This window comes from Pituophis catenifer, unplaced genomic scaffold (genome assembly GCF_029215685.1).
Source record: "Pituophis catenifer annectens isolate HBS135680 unplaced genomic scaffold, rPitCat1.0.hap2 SCAF_2, whole genome shotgun sequence".
In the NCBI taxonomy this organism is placed as follows: domain Eukaryota; kingdom Metazoa; phylum Chordata; class Lepidosauria; order Squamata; family Colubridae; genus Pituophis; species Pituophis catenifer.
Window position 1 is genome coordinate 293,387,151 of NW_027256882.1, and position 17,679 is coordinate 293,404,829.

The following is a 17,679-nucleotide window of genomic DNA, read 5'->3' on the forward strand; positions in this document are numbered from 1 at the left end:
GAAAGTGAGGGGGTAAGGGTGGCGAGAGGGGACAAAAGACTTTCGTCCGGGGGGCGGTTTTGCGGCTGGGGAGATGGAGGACCGGGGTCTGCAAGGGATGAAGCCCTACCTGGAGAAGCTCACCCTCGGGGTGACCCGCCTCCTGGGTGAGTGGCAGCCGGGCCCCGCCCCTTCGCGTTGCCAGGGAGACGGTCCGGCCGGTTCTGCCAGTATCAAGTGGCAGGGAGTTCCGCGGGCAGCAAGAAGAGAGGACTCGCTTTTCCCAGGGAGGCGATTGCGGGGCTTCAGATTCTCCCAGCTTTGGCCCAAACTGCTCCTCACGATGCTTGGACTTGTATTTTCCTATTTGGGGGGGGGGGGGTTGCCTACCACCCGGGCATCTCCTGGTGGTCTCCCGTCCATCCTTACCAGTCAAGGTTGAGAATGCAAAGCAAAGGGGGAAAAAAATAGTTTGATTTTGGATTCCTGGTCTGAAGATTCCAGCTGGGATGTCCTAATGGGGACCTTAATTCTTTGTACACCGTTTCTTTAAATTTAATTTTTATTTTTGGGGGGTTTATTTTTATCTCATAACGATAAAAATAATGAATAAAAACAAGGCAAATTATGTTTAGTTTTTATTTGATTTTTATCTGATATATTTTTAGTTTTTACTTTATTTTTATCTTTTTATTTTTTACTTTACTTTTTTGCCTTGTTTTTATTCATTATTTTTATCGTTTTATTTCATGTTTAGTTTTTATTTGATTTTTATCTGATATATTTTTAGTTTTTACTTTATTTTTATCTTTTTATTTTTTTATTTTACTTTTTTGCCTTGTTTTTATTCATTATTTTTATCGTTTTATTTCATGTTTAGTTTTTATTTGATTTTTATCTGATATATTTTTAGTTTTTACTTTATTTTTATTGTTTTAGTTTTACTTTTTGTGTTACTTTTTTGCCTTGTTTTGATTCATTATTTTTACCATTTTATGTTTAGTTTTTATTTGATTTTTATCTGATATATTTTTAGTTTTTACTTTATTTTTACCGTTTTATTTTTACTTTTTGTGTTACTTTTTTGCCTTGTTTTGATTCATTATTTTTACCATTTTATGTTTAGTTTTTATTTGATTTTTATCTGTTATATTCTTAGTTTTTACTTCATTTGTATCATTTTATTGTTATTTTTTTGTTTTACTTTTTTTATCGCTGAAAAAAAGTGGCTCATAAGACCATTGTTCACAGTTATGTCCGTTGCAGCCTCCCCATGTTTTACATTCGGATGCTTGACCACTGACTCACCTTTTATGACGGTTGTGGCCTCCTGGGGGGGGAGGGTGTCGTGTGATTCTCTTTTTGCGACCTTCTGCCGAGCAAAGGCCATGGGGAAGCCTGACTCGCTTAACAACCAGATTACTAATTTAACAACTGCAGGGATTCACTTAACAACGGTGGCAAGAAAAGTTGTAAAATGGGGGGGGGGGACTCACTTAACAAATTTCTTACTTAGCAACATAAATTTTGGTCATATGTTTGAGGACTACCTCTTCCCTTTATTTCAGCCCGGAGCTACAAATATTCTCCTTTATTGGAGCCATTTGTGTAGCGACTCTTCGAAGTCATGGCGTCACTGAAAAAAAAAATGACTTAACAACTTGGTCCTCGCACTTATGACCGTCACTGTATCAGAGATTAAAATTCAGGCATGTATTTAGGACGGTTGCAGCCTCCCGCGATCCCATGATCACCTTTTGTGACTTTCCCAACTGGCTTCCGATAAGCAAAGTCAATGAAGGAAGCTAGATTAGCTAAATGACCATTTGATTCATTTAACAACCATGGCAAAAACGGTTATAAAATGAGGAAAGACTTAACATCCCCCTTGTTTAGCAACGGAAATTAGTTTCGCAATTGCAGTCTTATGTCAAGGACTACCTGTCATCAGGATGTGGGCTTTCTAATAATTTCTATCAACCTTCCCTATCCCGATGCTCTCTGTGTTTGGACTACATCTCCCATTATACCCATACTTGCCTCTGCGAACTATAAGATACGGCCACTGTGATGTAGTGATTAAAGCCCTGGATTGGGGTGAGTGGCTGATATTCCAATCCAATCTCTGCCCTCCATGGGGGATCTTTGAACTCGTAGTTTTCGCTTAACCTGGCCTACATCGCAGGGTGGTTGTAAAAATTCCCTGCAACAATCGCCCTGTGTGATGATTTGGGCTGAAAAAAGTATCTTCTATTATCTGAAAATTATCTGGAAAAAAATGGCAAACTGAATTCCTGTAAAATGCATAGATACTTCAGTAACATTTTTAAAAAATCACTTTTTTTTCTTGCCATAATGTATTTTGCAAGAGTGAAAAGAGAAATTAAGGTTTATTCTTTTTTTTACAAAATGTGTGAAAATTTTCCCTGGTTTTTTTTTTTCCCACTTCTCCTTCTTACATTTCCCATTGTTCTTTGGCAACTCAACGTCTGGGGTTTTTTGTGTTGTCTGTCGTCGTAGAAACCTCTCCAGGAGTTACAGAAGTGATGTTTGTAGAAAAAGAACCGGCCGAGCGACACGCAATTGTCTCCTGGGAACAGGTACTGCGGCCTCCGTTTGCATTTAATCTGCTCTCTTGCACAAATGAAAGTCAGTGTGGACTAGTGGTTAAAGCACCAAGCTAAAAACAAGGACATGGGGAGTTCTAGTCCGGGCGTAGGCATGAAAGCCGGCTGGGTGACATTGAGCCAATCATCAAGAGATAGTGAGTTCTAGTCCCGCCTTTGGTGTGAAAGACAGCTGGGTGACTGGGCCAATTACCAGGAGATGATGAGTTCTAGTCGTGCCATAGGCTTGAAAGACAGCTGGGTGACTGGGCCAGTTACCAGGAGACAGTGAGTTATAGTTCCGCCTTAGGCATGAAAGTCAGCAGGGTGACTTTGGGCCAATCGCCAGGAGATGGTAAGTTCTAATCCTGCCTTAGTCATGAAAGTCAGCTGGGTGACTGGGCCAATTACCAGGAGACAGTGAGTTATAGTTCCGCTTTAGGCATGAAAGTTTGCTAGGGGGACTTTCAGCCAATCACTAGGAGACAGGGAGTTCTAGTTCCGCCTTAGGCATGAAAGCCAGCAGGGTGACTTTGGGCCAATCGCCAGGAGATGGTGAGTTCTAGTCCTGCCTTAGTCATGAAAGTCAGCTGGGTGACTTTGGGCCAATCACCAGGAGACTGAGTTCTAGTCCTGCCTTAGGTGTCAAAGCCAGCTGGGTGACTTTGGGCCAGTTGCCAGGAGACGAGTTCTAGTCGTGCCATAGGCTTGAAAGACAGCTGGGTGACCAGGCCAATTACCAGGAGACAGTGAGTTATAGTTCCGCTTTAGGCATGAAAGTTTGCTAGGGGGACTTTCGGCCAATCACTAGGAGATGGAGTTCTAGTTCCGCCTTAGGCATGAAAGCCAGCAGGGTGACTTTGGGCCAATCACCAGGAGACGGTGAGTTCTAGTCCTGCCTTAGGTATGAATGCCAGCTGCGTGACTTTGGGCCAATCACCAGGAGATAGTGAGTTCTAGTCCCTTTTAGCCAGGAAAGCTGGCTGGGTGATCTTCAGCCCGTCCCTGGACAGTCCAACCCACCTCACTGAGTTGTTGTTATGCAGAAAATAGGAGCAGGAAGGTGTGTTTGATATCTTCACCCCCTTGAATTAATATATCAAAATAATAAAGGCGGGATTCAGGTAAATAAATTGCACCAGGAATCAAAACGCCTCTAAAAAGCATCACTTCTTACCTTCCCACTTTTTGCCACTAGAGGTCAGAGTTTCCCTTCGTTTCCACTCCACCAGCTGCCTGCAGTCAATTCCACAGGTGAGAGGAGAGGAAGAGACTTAAAAAGGTGTGGACGAAGCTCCTGGTTCAGGATTAAATTGCTAATTTTAAAAATGCCCACTGTGTACGAACAAATGAACACGTTCAAAAAGAAAACGGCAGGAAATTTGCGAATCCAAAATGATAGGATAGGATAGGATAGGATAGGATAGGATAGGATAGGATAGGATAGGATAGGATAGGATAGGATAGGATAGGATAGGATAGGATAGGAATAAAGAATGGAATGGAATAGAAAAGAACAGAACAGAACAGAAATAAAGAATGGAATGGGATAGGATAGGATAGGACAGAACAGAACAGAACAGAACAGAACAGAACAGAAATAAAGAATGGAATGGGATAGGATAGGATAGGACAGGACAGGACAGGACAGGACAGAACAGAACAGAACTCTTTATTGGCCAAGTTTGATTGGACACCCAAGGAATTTGTCTTGGTGCATACGCTCTCGGTGTACATAAAAGAAAAGATACATTCGTCAAGAATCATAAGGTACAACACTTAATGAGAGTCATAGGGAACAAATAAGCAATCAAATCATATTAGGAAACAATCGATAATAAATCTTAAGGATACCAGCAACAAGGTTGCAGTCATACAGTCATAAGTGGGAGGAGATGGGTGATGGGAATGATGAGAAGATTAATAGTAATGCAGACTTAGTAAACAAATTAGTTTGACAGTGTTGAGGGAATTATTTGTTTAGCAGAGTGATGGCGTTGGGGAAAAAACTGTCCTTGTGTCTAGTTGTTCTGGTGTGCAGTGCTCTATAGCCTCGTTTTGAGGGTAGGAGTTGAAAGAATTTATGTCCAGGATGCGAGGGGTCTGTAGATATTTTCCCAGCCCTCTTTTTGACTCGTGCAGTATACAGGTCCTCCATGGAAAGCAGGTTGGTAGCCATGGTTTTTTCTGCAGTTCTAATTATCCTCTGAAGTCTCTGTCTGTCTTGTTGAGTTGTAGAGCCAAACCGGACAGTTATGGAGGTGCAGATGACAGACTCCATCATTCCTCTGTAGAACTGGATCAGCAGCTCCTTGGGCAGTTTGAGCTTTCTGAGTTGGTGCAGAAAGAACATTCTTTGTTGTGCTTTTTTGATGACGTTTTTGATGTTGGGTGTCCATTTTAGATCTTGCAATATGGTAGAACCTAGACATTTGAAGGTCTCTACTGTTGATACTGTGTTGTCTAGTATCGTGAGAGGTGGAAGTATGGGAGGGTTTCTCCTAACGTCCACCACCATTTCTACGGTTTTGAGTGCGTTCAGTTCCAGATTGTTCCAGTCGCACCACGAGGCTAGTTGTTCAACCTCCCGTCTGTATGCGGATTCATCGTTGTCTCGAATGAGTCCTATCAATCACTGTTGTGTCATCTGCGAACTTCAGTAGTTCAACAGATGGATCATTAGAGATGCAGTCATTGGTATACAGAGAGAAGAGAAGTGGGGAGAGCACACAGCCTTGGGGAGCCCCTGTGCTAATTGTACAGGTCTCTGATGCGATTCTGCTTAGCTTCACCTGCTGCTTCCTGTCTGCTAGGAATTTCATTTAACCGAAACTGGGAAAAAGCTCAACCTTCTTACCTTATTTTTCTTACTCTCTCTCTCTCTCTCCAGAAGACTGTAACTCAGGCCAATCTTTTTCCTCTTGAATTTTTACAACCACCACCTCTGTGGCCCGTAGTTTTCCAAAGGCAGAATTGGAGGGGCAAATCATTTAGATGGCCAGGAGAATCCAGCTGAGAACGGACAGCGGGCAGTTGTCCAGACAGCTGAGAACTGATCAAAGATAGCTGGACGGCCCGCTAAGCTAAGGGGCCCACCGGTTCAAAGGACTCAGCATTCACTCCGGTATTTAAGAACGCCCGAGGGTCAGCGGAGAGAAAATATAGCTACGGCAAACGCAACCATTGGCTATTTCAGGATGAAACTTTGAAGAATGTTGGAGCCAAACCAACTGCCTTGGTAGTACAGTGGTCTAAGGCACCCTGTTATTAAGCTGGTTATTAAGACCAGATACCTGCAATTACTGCAGGTTCAAATCTCGCCAAGGCTCAAGGTTGACTCAGCCTTCCATCCTTTCTAAGGTGGGTAAAATGAGGACCCAGTTTGTGGGGGCAATAAGCTGACTTTGTATAAATATACAAAAGAATGAAGGCAATTGCTTAACACATTGTAAGCCGCCCTGAGTCTCCGGAGAAGGGCGGCATATAAATCAAATTAAAAAAAAAAAAAACTGGAATAACAGAGTTGGAAGGGATCTTGGAGATCTTCTAGCCTTTAAATAGGCTCCTGAGTGGCGTAGGAGGCTAATGCCTCCTACTAAGGCAGCGTTTAACATCCAGCTGCCTGCAATTACTGCGAGTTCAATTCTCACCAGGCTCAAGGTCAACTCAGCCTTCCATCCTTTCTAAGGTAGGTAAATTGAGGACCCAGTTTGTGGGGGCAATAAGCTGACTTTGTATAAATATACAAAAGGATGAAGGCTATTGCTTTACGCATTGTAAGCCACCCTGAGTCTCCGGAGAAGGGCGGCATATAAAAATAAATAAAAATTTTTTAAAAAAAATTAAAATTAAATCTTTTTGGACAAATGGCTCTTCTTAGAAACCTCTAGTGATGGAGCACTCCCAACTTCTGGTGGCAAGTCATTCCACCGGTGAATTGTTCTCAATGTCAGGAAATTTCTCCTTCGTTCTAGGTTACTTCTCTCCTTGCTTGGCTGTGATCCATGGCTTCTTGTCTTCTGCTTTAGAGAAGAGGTTGACCCCCTCTTCTTTATGGCAGACTCTCCACAATTGGAAGACTGCTGTCATGTCAGAATCAGAATGTCAGAATCAGAATAGAGCTGGAAGGGACCTTGGAGGTCTTCTAGTCCAACCCCCTTTTTAAGCAGGAGACCCTCTACCATTCCAGACAAGTGGTTGTCCACTCTCTTCTTAAAAACCTCCAGTGATGGAGCCCCCACAACTTCTGGAGGCAAGTCGTTCCAGTGTTTAATTGTTCACCCTGTCAAGAAATTTCTCAATTCCAAGTTGCTTCTCTCCTTGATTAGCTTCCATCCATTATTCCTTGTCTGGCTTTCGGGTGCCTAGGATAATAGGTTGTCCCCCTCCTCTCTGTGGCAGCCCCTCAAATATTGGAAGACGGCTATCCTGTCTCCCCTGGTCCTTCTCTTCACTAGACTAGCCATGCCCAGTTTATTTATTTATTTATTGGTTCAATTTATATGCCGCCCTTCTCCGGAGACTCAGGGCGGCTTACAATGCGTTAAGCAATAGCCTTCATACTTTTGTATATACCTGCTTAGTAGGGCTTTCGCCCCTCCCTAAGCGGTGTTCTTTTTTATACAAAGTCAGCTTATTGCCCCCACAAACCGGGTCCTCATTTTACCTACCTCGGAAGGATGGAAGGCTGAGTCAACCTTGAGCCTGGTGAGATTTGAACTTACAGTAATTTATTTATTTATTCATTCATTCATTCATTCATTCATTCATTCAATTTTTATACCGCCCTTCTCCCGAAGGACTCAGGGCGGTGAACAGTTAAAATAACATATATATAAAATGTGAATATAAGATGATTAAGCCAATTTGGTTCTATCGGTTAAGAATCTTCAGCAGGGTTGTTAACAGGCAGCTGGTGTTACTTAACAGCGCTTCAGTCTGCTGCGCCACCAACCTCATCGTATGTTTTAGCCTCCAGTCCCCTCAACATCATCTGGTTGCTCTTCTCTGCACTTTTTCTAAAGTCTCTTTTTTATAGTATGGTGACCAAATCTAGGTGTGGTCTTACTAGAGCTTTATAGAGCGGTATTAGTATCTCCCTTGATCTTGATTGAATCCCTCTGTTAGTGCAATTTAGGATTGCATTGGCTTTTTTGGCTGCCGCCTCATACTGCTGGCTCATATTTAACTGGTTGTCCACTAAGACTCCAAGATCCCTCTCACAGTCACTGCTAGTAAGTGTTCTCCAGAGTCACCTTCTCCAGAGTAGTCTACACCTGCCTTTCTTCCAGTGTGTAGGCCACAGGATGCCACACATCCCACTTCTTAATTCTAACAGCTTTCTGTTTTTGTCGTGTCCCCCCCTCGTCTTCGCTTGCAGAAAAACGCCTGCGTCCTACCCGAAGATCTGAAGAACTTCTACCTCATGACAGACGGTTTCCGAATGACGTGGAATGTCAAGTTTGATGGTAAGAGTCTCCGGTCCCCTTTGTTCTGTCCCCGTACACCACACGCACCCGCACAGACGGCCCGGAGTTAATAAGCTACACGACAAAACTCTTTGAAGATAAAGCTTTGCAGCAACCCAGTGGCTAGCTGCCAATTCAGACTTTACTCACACAAAACAAAGATTAGACTGCAAGCATTCCGATAAAGCAGGCAGAGTTTCAACAATACAAGGATTAGTCCAAATGCAGTCCGATAAAGCAGGCAAAGTCCAGTAACGCAGAGATCATGGAGTATTTCCAGTTTTTGCTCGTCACAAACTGAACTGGCCACCACACCCACATTTATACCCTGTGGGGTGTGGTCCAGTGACTCAGCTAATCTCTGGCACGCCTTCCCCTCTGCTGCGCACGCTTCTCCCTGCACCTCTGCCGAGGGTCCAGCCAGCACTTATCTCCTTCGTCACTGTCCACCTGTGGCTGCGGGGACGTGCTTGGCTCTGAGCCTATCTTTTGGCCTTCGGGGTCCTCTGGAGGCATTGCCAGAGAGGAGGGTCCTGGAGAGGGAGGCCTTGCCAACTCCTCTCCCTCACTCTCAGAGTCTGCATCTGTCGATAGCCCAGGCTCAGGCAACGGAGCCACAACACCCTTCTTGATCCCAGGTCGTTGATCTATTTCGGCCTTATCTAGACGGGTTCTCCATCGCTTCAGATTTTGAAGAAGAGACCGGACAGCCAATTGTCCGGGATGGAAGAACAACTAGCTGCTTGGGCAACGGGCTGGACTAGAGGACCTCCAAGGTCCCATCCGTCCTTTTGATTCTAACATTCTAATTCAAGGAAGTATATTTCTGCTCCCAGGTTGGAAAAAACTCCAGGTAGTCTTCAACTTACAGCCATAATGGAGCCTGCCCACTAAGGTCGTATCAGTCGTAAAGCGAGTCATATTGTGCCAGACCCGATTACAGGTAGTCCTCGACTTACATCCATCCCGTTGAGTGACCGTTTGAAATTACAACAACACTGAAAAAAGGGACTTAGGGACGTTTTTCACACTTAACGACCATTGTGTGGTCATGTAATCAAAATTTGGATGCTTGCCAAATGGTTCACATTTACGACGGTTGCGGGGACCCGGGATCACATGATCCCCTTTTTATGACCTTCTGACAAGCCAAGTCCATCGGGAGGCCGGATTCACTTAACAACCGGGTTACTAACTTGACAAACCTGCAGGGATTCACTTAACAACTGTGTCAAGAAAGGTCATAAAACGGGGCAGAGCTCATTTAACAATGGTGCTGCTTAGCCATGGAGTTTTCGGGCGCAATGGTGGTCGTAAGTCGAGGAAGACCTGTCTATGAGCTTTTTGTTGCTGTGGTCCTTAAGCAAATCACCAATGGTCATTAATTGAGTCCACAGCTGCTTACCAACTCCCTAAAGACTATGGTGATGCACTTAATGACTGCCGCAAAATAAGGTTGGACACATGGTTGACTGTTAAGCGAACCCATTGTTCGCTATGGGGTATTTTTGCAGAAAACCCAAAGTAAATGTTGTTTTTTTGACAAAACTTTCATAAATTGTGTTCATGGGACACCACAAACAACCACAAATGCAGGCCGGGTGCCGAGCACCCCAAATAACGTCCATGTGATGGTTCACCCCTTATAACTTCAGAACTGGGTCATAAGTACAAGTAGTCCTCAACTTACGGCCACAATTGAGCCCGAAATCTACGTTGCTGAGTGAGACAGTCACGATGTGAATTTTGCTCCGTTTTACGACTTCCCTTGCCACATTTGTTAACCGAATCCCTGCAGTTGTTAAATTAGTCACATGGTCGTTAAGCGAATCCGGCTGCCCCATGGACTTGGCTTGTCAGAAGGTCACAAAAGGGGATCACGTGACACACACCCCTCCAGGACGCTGCAACCGTCATAAATGTGAGTCAGTTGTCAAGCGTCTGAATATAAATCATGTGATCCTGGGGAGGCTGCAACCGTCATCCATGTGCAAAACTTTTTTCAGTGTCATAATTTTGAATGCTGCAAATGCTGCAACAATGGTGCCCACGCATCTCCGCTGTCCTCACCACTCTCTGTAGGGACTTTCTATCTGAGGCGCCGCAGCCACCAAACCAAACAGGGATGCGGTTTGTTAAAACGCTCTCCATCGTGCCTCTGTAAAAAAAAATTGGCCAGGACAGAAGGAGAAAGAGGTGCTCTTCTCATCCGACGCAGGAAATGCAGACCGTGGAGTGGGCGTGTGGGGTCTCTAACAATGTTGGGATTTAAGGTTTGGGTGTTGCCTATTGCACAAACCAGGTTCTTTTCTCTTTAAGATAACCCAGTTTCCCTGGGCTGCATGACGATTAACAGCATCTCGAAGCTGAACCGCCTCAGCGTTTCACCGGTGTACTCTTTGCCCAGTGCGCCAACCCTGGCTGACCTGGAAGACTCCGACGAGGAGGAAGGTATACACACAAATACACAGGGAGGGAAAGAGAGAGAGACTTATAAGATCCTCTCCCTTTTCCCCACTTTCTTTGCTTCGCTGACACGAAGATCAAAAGTTGTTTAGGACAGAGATTATTATTATTTATTGGTTAATCTTTAGTGAGATTCACAGCCTTTGAGGCTGGTTAATAGCTCAGCAGCTCGAGTCCTAACCAAGGACCTAGGAACTGTTAAGGTATCGTCGGAGGATGTAAGCTGTTCCGAGTAAGGTGGTTTTTTGTAGAGTCAAAATGTTCAAGTCCGGCACATTTAGAATTTCTAAATAGCGGGGTAGCCCTTTGGGTATTGCTCCGAGGGCTCCAATTACAATCGGGACAACACACGATTTCTTTTTCCACAGTCGCTCAACTTCAATTTGTAAGTCCTGGTACTTTGTGATTTTTTCTTGCTGCTTATCTTCAATTCGTGCATCACCAGGTATTGCAATGTCAATGAACCATACTTTTTTCTTTTCAACTATTGTTATGTCAGGTGTGTTGTGGACCAATTATTATTATTATTATTATTATTATTATTATTATTATTATTATTATTAGTTAATCTTTGGTGAGATTCACAGCCTTTGAGGCTGGTTAATAGCTCAGCAGCTCGAGTCCTAACCAAGGACCTAGGAACTGTTAAGGTATCGTCGGAGGATGATGTTATTATTATTATTATTATTATTATTATTATTATTATTATATTAGATTTTTATCCCACTTTTATTATTTTTATATGAAGACACCTGAAAGCAGAGCAAGAAACAATGGATGGAAACTAATCAAGGAGAGAAGCAACCTGGAATTAGGCAAAAAATTTCCTAACTGTGAGGACAATCAGTGGAACAGCTTGCCACCAGAAGTTGTGGTTGCTCCACCACTGGAGGCTTCTAAAAAGAGATGGGACAACCGCTTGTCTGGGATGCTATTGGGTCTCCTGCTCGAGTAAGGGGTTAGACTAGATGACCTCCAAGGTTATGGTCTCCAAGTTCATCTCGCAGTAGTGCAAACGGGTGTGAAGCCTTCTTGGAACTGCTTGAAAGGACTGTGTTGTGGAGCTGTCCACACCCATTTGCACCACTCAGGTGACCCTGAGGACACAGAGAAACCTCCAAGTAGCCTCAACGACCCTCTAAAAGGATGCAAATGACCAGCTGTCTGCAAGGAACATAAATCCTTCCCTTCCCCACCATCCAGTCAGAGCTGAAGAAGCTTCTGGGATGAGAAGCAAAACGTCTTCAAAGAAAAAACCAGAAAGTCCAGTTGCTTCTTGAAAAAAAAAAAGAATCTTTGGAACTCCAGTGATGGAGCACCCTCAACTTCTGGTGGCAAGGAGTACCACTGGTTAATTGTTCCCACTGTTAGGGAGGTTTCTCCTTAATCCCTGTCAGGGGAAGCTTTGTCTGTTTTCTCGGCTGTTTCTTCCACAGGTAACAAGGAACAACCGAAGAGGCCTCACCTGGACACCCGGTGTCTGATATTCGAATTAGACTCCTGTGCCGGCAACGGGAAAGTCTGCCTCGTCTACAAGAACACCAAACCGGGTACGTTGTTAACCAGAATCTAAATTTATGATGTGAGGATAATCATGGTTTGTAGACCACAGCTTCTGGGTTTCAGGGTTGGATGAATCCAATCACTGCTAACCTAAGCCACAAATCGTGGTTAAGGCTGGGTCAGAACCCAGTCAAAAGCTTGACAGTTGTGGAAAAGTCAGAGACAGCACAGCAGTGAGAAGAATCATAGTTTATTTCAACCATCATCGGGGGGCCTTTGACAAGAAAGAGGGTTCCCAAACAGTAGGGAAGCCAAGACTTTTATAGAAGTTGAGGGGGACAAGGTGAGAAATTTTAGGGATCTAATTGACTGGCCAGTTTTGGGGAAGGTGGACATGCCCTTAGTTAGTTAGTTAGTTAGTTAGTTAGTTAGTTAGTTAGTTAGTTAGTTAGTTAGTTATCTCCTGCCTTTATTGTTTTTATAAATAACTCAAGATGTGGAACATATCCAACATATCTTCCTCCGGCTCTCCATGACAATAACCCTGTGAGGTAGGTTGGACTGAGCAGCTGACTGGCTTAAGGTTACCCAGCCAATACTCATGTCTAAGGCAGGACTAGAATTCATAATCTCCTGGTGATTGGCTCAAAGTCACCCATCCGGATTTCATGCCTAAGGCAGAACTAGAAGTCACTCTCTCCTGGTGATTGGCCTAAAGTCACCCATCCAGATTTCACGCCTACGATGGAACTAGAACTCACTGTCCCCTGGTGATTGGCCTAAAGTCACCCATCCAGATTTCATGCCTACAATGGAACTAGAACTCACTGTCTCCTGGTGATTGGCCTAAAGTCACCCATCCGGATTTCACGCCTAAAGCAGGACTAGAACTCACTCTCTCCTGGTGATTAGCTCAAAGTCACCCATCTGGATTTCATGCCTAAGGCAGAACTAGAACTCACTCTCTCCTGCTGATTGGCCTAAAGTTACTCATCCGGATTTCATGCCTAAAGCAGAACTAGAACTCACTGTTTCCTGGTGATTAGCTCAAAGTCACCCATCCGGATTTCATGCCTAAGGCAGAACTAGAACTCACTCTCTCCTGGTGATTAGCTCAAAGTCACCCATCCGGATTTCACACCTAAAGCAGGACTAGAACTCACTCTCTCCTGGTGATTAGCCCAAAGTCACCCATCCGGATTTCACACCTAAAGCAGGATTAGAACTCACTCTCTCCTGGTGATTAGCTCAAAGTCACCCATCCGGATTTCACACCTAAAGCAGGACTAGAACTCACTCTCTCCTGGTGATTGGCCTAAAGTCACCCATCTGGATTTCATGCCTAAGGCAGAACTAGAACTCACTCTCTCCTGGTGATTGGCCTAAAGTCACCCATCCGGATTTCACGCCTAAAGCAAAACTAGAACTCACTCTCTCCTGGTGATTGGCCTAAAGTCACCCATCCGGATTTCACGCCTAAAGCAAAACTAGAACTCACTCTCTCCTGGTGATTAGCCCAAAGTCACCCATCCAGATTTCATGCCTACGATGGAACTAGAACTCACTGTCTCCTAGTGATCGGCCTAAAGTTACTCATCCGGATTTCACGCCTAAAGCAGGACTAGAACTCACTCTCTCCTGGTGATTGGCCCAAAAGTCACCCATCCAGATTTCATGCCTACGATGGAACTAGAACTCACTGTCTCCTAGGGAGATTTTTCACCCCCAACGAACTGAACCACAGTTAACTCAGCCAATTTGTTGTGGCCTGTTGACCGCTGGCCCCTCCAGCAGCTGAATCAGAGGAGGAAGAGGAGGCGTGGGAATCAGGGCCAGCATCAGGGCAACCTGAGAGCTCCGAGGGGGAAGAGGGAATGGAGCTGTCAGAGAGAGAGAGACAGAGGTGGAGTCTGGGCCCTCCGTCAGCCCTCAGATGGAGAGTCAACATTCCCAGGTCTGGAGGTGGCTGGTGAGGAGGAGGAGGAACAGCTGGGTCCAGAGCCTGACGTGTGGATGCGCAGAAGGCAGAGGAGAGGAGAGCTGGGGAAATCTATGGGCCGGTCCTTGGGACGGAAGAGCCACCACTGCTAGCAAAGCCCACCCTAGCTCTGGGGATAAAAGGCAGGGGGTGGGGATGAATAGATGTGGCAGACAACTATTCTTCTCCCTGCCGGATGGACTTCTTAGCCTGCGGTGAGAGAGAAACTTTTTGCCGGGGCTGCCGGCTCTCCTCATAAAGGAATCTTTTGAGTTCACTTGAGAGGGTTTGTCGTGTTTGGGGAGCTGGCTCAGAATACAAATATTCTGGGTTTGCATTCGTGAGCTGGCAGTGAAAACGAGGCTGGAATGTCTGAAGGCAGGCAGTTAAGTTTTGCCGCAGAAAAGAAAAGATTTTTCGACCCGTTTTCCTAACTCTTGGGCTTCTCTTCTTTTCTCCACCTTAGTTGTCACCCCGGAATCGGAAATCTGGTTCCTGGACCGAGCCCTTTACTGGCACTTCCTCACCACATCCTTCACCGCTTACTACCGGCTTATGATCACGCACCTGGGGCTCCCCCAGTGGCAATACATCTTCACCGGTTACGGCCTGAGCCCCCAGGCCAAGGTGAGAGCGGCCCCCGGAGAGCATCCAGGAAGCCCCGATGGAGCTGCCAACCTGCCCTTTGGAGGCACAATACAGAATAACAAAGGAGTTGGGAGGGACCTTGGAGGTGAATCAATCAGGATAGAGCCGGAAGGGACCTTGGAGGTCTTCTAGTCCAGCCCCCTTCCACAGGCAGGTGATCCTATATACTATTTCAGAAGATGTTCCACTGGTTAATTGTTCTGTCAGGAAGTTTCTCCTTAATTCCTATCAGGGGAAGCTTCGTCTGTTTTGACCCAAGCTCAGAGAGCACCAAGGACCCTACAGTCCTCCTCTCCTTCCTCCTCCACCTCTTCTCCCTTCCAGCACTGATGACATTACCTAGTTGGGTCACGAAACGTCTGCAGGAAAAACACCCAAGCTCAGAGAGCCCCGAGGGAGACAAATTAGCTGGGATTCCCCTGGGTCCCTTCCAGTGGTGAAATGTAAAATTTGTTACTACCGGTTCTGTGGGCATGGCTTGGGGGGGGGATGGTATGGGTGGGGGTAAAGTGACTGGGTGGGCGTGGCTAACTCTTTTTCCTAACTTTTAAAAGCATTTTTTCTACAACCTTAAGATGTTGCAGAAAAAAAATGCTTTGAAAAGCCTCTGACGATCAGGCAACTCAGCTGGGATCGCCAGAGGCTTTTAAAGGCTTTTTTTTTTCCCCTACAACTTCTTCGGCTGAAGAGGTTGCAGAAAAAAAATGCTTTGAAAAGCCTCTGACGAGCCAAGCTGAGCCGCACGATCGTCAGAGGCTTTTTTTTTTTAACTTTTAAAAGCATTTTTTTTTTTTTGGCCAAAGAGGTTATAGAAAAAATGCTTTTAAAAGTTTTAAAAAAAAAAGCCTCTGATGATCGTGTGGCTCAGTTGGGCAGGGGGGGAGGGGGGGCAGGGATTTTTGCTACTGGTTCTCCGAACCACTCGCCTCCATTGCTACCGGATTGTGCAATCCGGTCCGAACCGGGAGCATTTCACCCCTGGTCCCTTCCCCACGCCCCCCTTCCCCAGACCCTTGGCCTGACTCTCTCTTCCCTCTCCCTCCTCTTCCAGCAATGGTTCAACATGTACAAACCCATCACGGTCAACACGGAGCAGCTGTGGGAAGCCGCCGACGCTTCCTTCGTCAACAAGCTGGACCCCAATAAGGTTTTCCGCAGCAAAACCAAAGCCTCCCTGGTGAAGAAGAGGCCCCCGTCCCAAGTGGCCGCTTCCCAGAAGAATCAGGCGGCCGGAGGGTCTCCCCGCGCCCCTTCGCAAGGCGGGAGCTTGTCAAGACGACGAGAAACGCAGCCTTGAGCTCCCCCCTGGACTCCCAATTTCCCTCCCCCCCCCCCCGCATCCTCCCCCCCCCTTCCAGCTCCAAATGGCTCCTTTCGGCTTTTGCAGGACTTCATATTTATTGCTGAATTATTTATTGACGGAAACTTGACCCCTGGCTGATTTTTTTTTGGGGGGGGGTCATGCCTGTAACTCAACAAAGGGTGGGGGGCTGTTTAATGCGCTCGTTCCCCTATTTTGCACCGATTTGTTCCAGCCCCCATCGCGAGGCTAAGCAACGTTGGCCGCGGTGAAGTTTTGGCGAAGTGGGGGCTTTTTGTCCCGTTTTACGAACTTTCCTCACCACGGTTGTTAAGTGAATTCCTGCAGCCGTTAAAGTTAGCACCGGGTCGTCCTCGGCTTGCAACAGTTCGCTTAGCGGCCATTCAAAGTTACGACGGCCCCGAAGAAAAGGGACTCGCGATTCTTTTACCACGCTTAAAGACCGTCGGTCAAAGGAATGGCACTAAAAAAAGGAGGCATGATCGTTTTTCGCTCTTACAACCAACGCGGCGTCCCCCAGGATCGCGTGATTAAAATTCAGGCACTTGGCAACTGACTCGCAGTTATGACAGGTGCAGCGTTCCGGGGGTGATGTCATCCCGTTTTGCTAAGCAAAGTCAAGGGGGATGCCAGATTCACTTAACAACCATGTTACGGGGAGTCCTCGACTTACGACTACAGTTGAGTCCGAGATTTATGTGGCTAAGTGAGAAATTGGCGAAGTGGATTTTGCTCCATTTTACGACCTTCCACATCACAGTTGTTAAGTGAATCACTTTGGTCGTTAAGTGAATCCGGCTTCCTCATGGACTTTGCCTGTCAGGAGGTTGCAAAAGGGGATCACGTGACCCTGGGACACTGCCACCGTCATAAATGCGAGTCAGTTGCCAAGCGTCTGAATTGTCATCACGTGAGCACAGCGATGCTGCAGCGGTCATAAGTGTGAAAAGCACTCCTAAGTCACTTTTTTCAGCGCCACTGTAACTTCGAACGGTCACTAAGCAAACTGTTGCAAGTCAAGGACTACTTGTGCTTACTTAACAACTGCAAGGATTCACTTAACAACTGTGGCAAGAAAGGTCGTAAAATGGGGCGTAATCCACTAAACCAATTTCTCAATTAGCAACTATATAAATTTGGGGGCTCAGTTGCGGTCATAAGTCGAGGACTCTGTACTTGCAAATTTGGACGGGCAATCTGAAGTCCATGTCTGTTCTTTATTCTTATTTATGCACACACAGAAAACCGATTTTCTCAATTTTACGGCGCGCTTTCCCCAAACAGTTGTGGTGTAGGAAAGCTGGACTAGCAAAGTCTAAAAGGTACAAAACCGATTTTCTGCATCTTACGGTGTCCTCCCAAAATCTTTAACATCTTTTCTATCTCTAGATGTGACAGGTCCCCTTTCCAAGTAGGTTTAGGATTATAAAAGAGTGTTCTTTTTTTCCTTCCCACATTCTCTCACATTTTTTCTCTTCCTTTCTTCCATATTCCTTCCATCCTCCCTTTCTTTCCTTCCTTCCTCCCTCCATCCCACCCTCTTTCTCTCCTTCCTTCATTTCTCCCTCCCCCCTTCCTTTTCCGCTTCTTCCTTCCTACCTCCTCCTACCTCCCCCTTCCTTCCAGCCTCCCTATCTCCTTTCTCTTTCTTTCTTTCTTTCTTTCTTTCTTTTTCTTTCTTTTCTTTCCTTCCTCCATCCCTCCCTCCCA

General features: G+C 45.6%; 1 protein-coding gene across 2 annotated transcripts; it reads left to right on the forward strand.

Moving 5' to 3' along the window:
- Positions 1 to 54: 54 nt before the first annotated feature.
- Positions 55 to 16,841, forward strand: TPGS2 (tubulin polyglutamylase complex subunit 2). Of its 2 annotated transcripts, XM_070936009.1 has the most exons (7): positions 55 to 146; positions 2,500 to 2,579; positions 7,966 to 8,053; positions 10,373 to 10,504; positions 11,956 to 12,069; positions 14,467 to 14,627; positions 15,700 to 16,841. In XM_070936009.1, exons 1-7 carry the CDS (start codon positions 74 to 76, stop codon positions 15,943 to 15,945), a joined length of 894 nt encoding a protein of 297 aa, XP_070792110.1. In that variant the 5' UTR covers positions 55 to 73; the 3' UTR covers positions 15,946 to 16,841. The 2 variants fall into 2 exon arrangements, with proteins under 2 accessions (XP_070792110.1, XP_070792111.1); XM_070936010.1 differs by lacking the exon at positions 14,467 to 14,627 and having other exon boundaries at positions 15,700 to 15,874.
- The last annotated feature ends 838 nt before the right edge of the window (positions 16,842 to 17,679 follow it).

Excerpts from the sequence above, each read along its gene's own strand:
- TPGS2 (XM_070936009.1), top strand. The coding sequence starts at position 74 with ATGGAGGACCGGGGTCTGCAAGGGATGAAGCCCTACCTGGAGAAGCTC. Across the intron at positions 147-2,499 it reads CGGGGTGACCCGCCTCCTGG|AAACCTCTCCAGGAGTTACA; the intron begins GTGAGTGGCAGC and ends CTGTCGTCGTAG. Across the intron at positions 8,054-10,372 it reads GTGGAATGTCAAGTTTGATG|ATAACCCAGTTTCCCTGGGC; the intron begins GTAAGAGTCTCC and ends TTTCTCTTTAAG.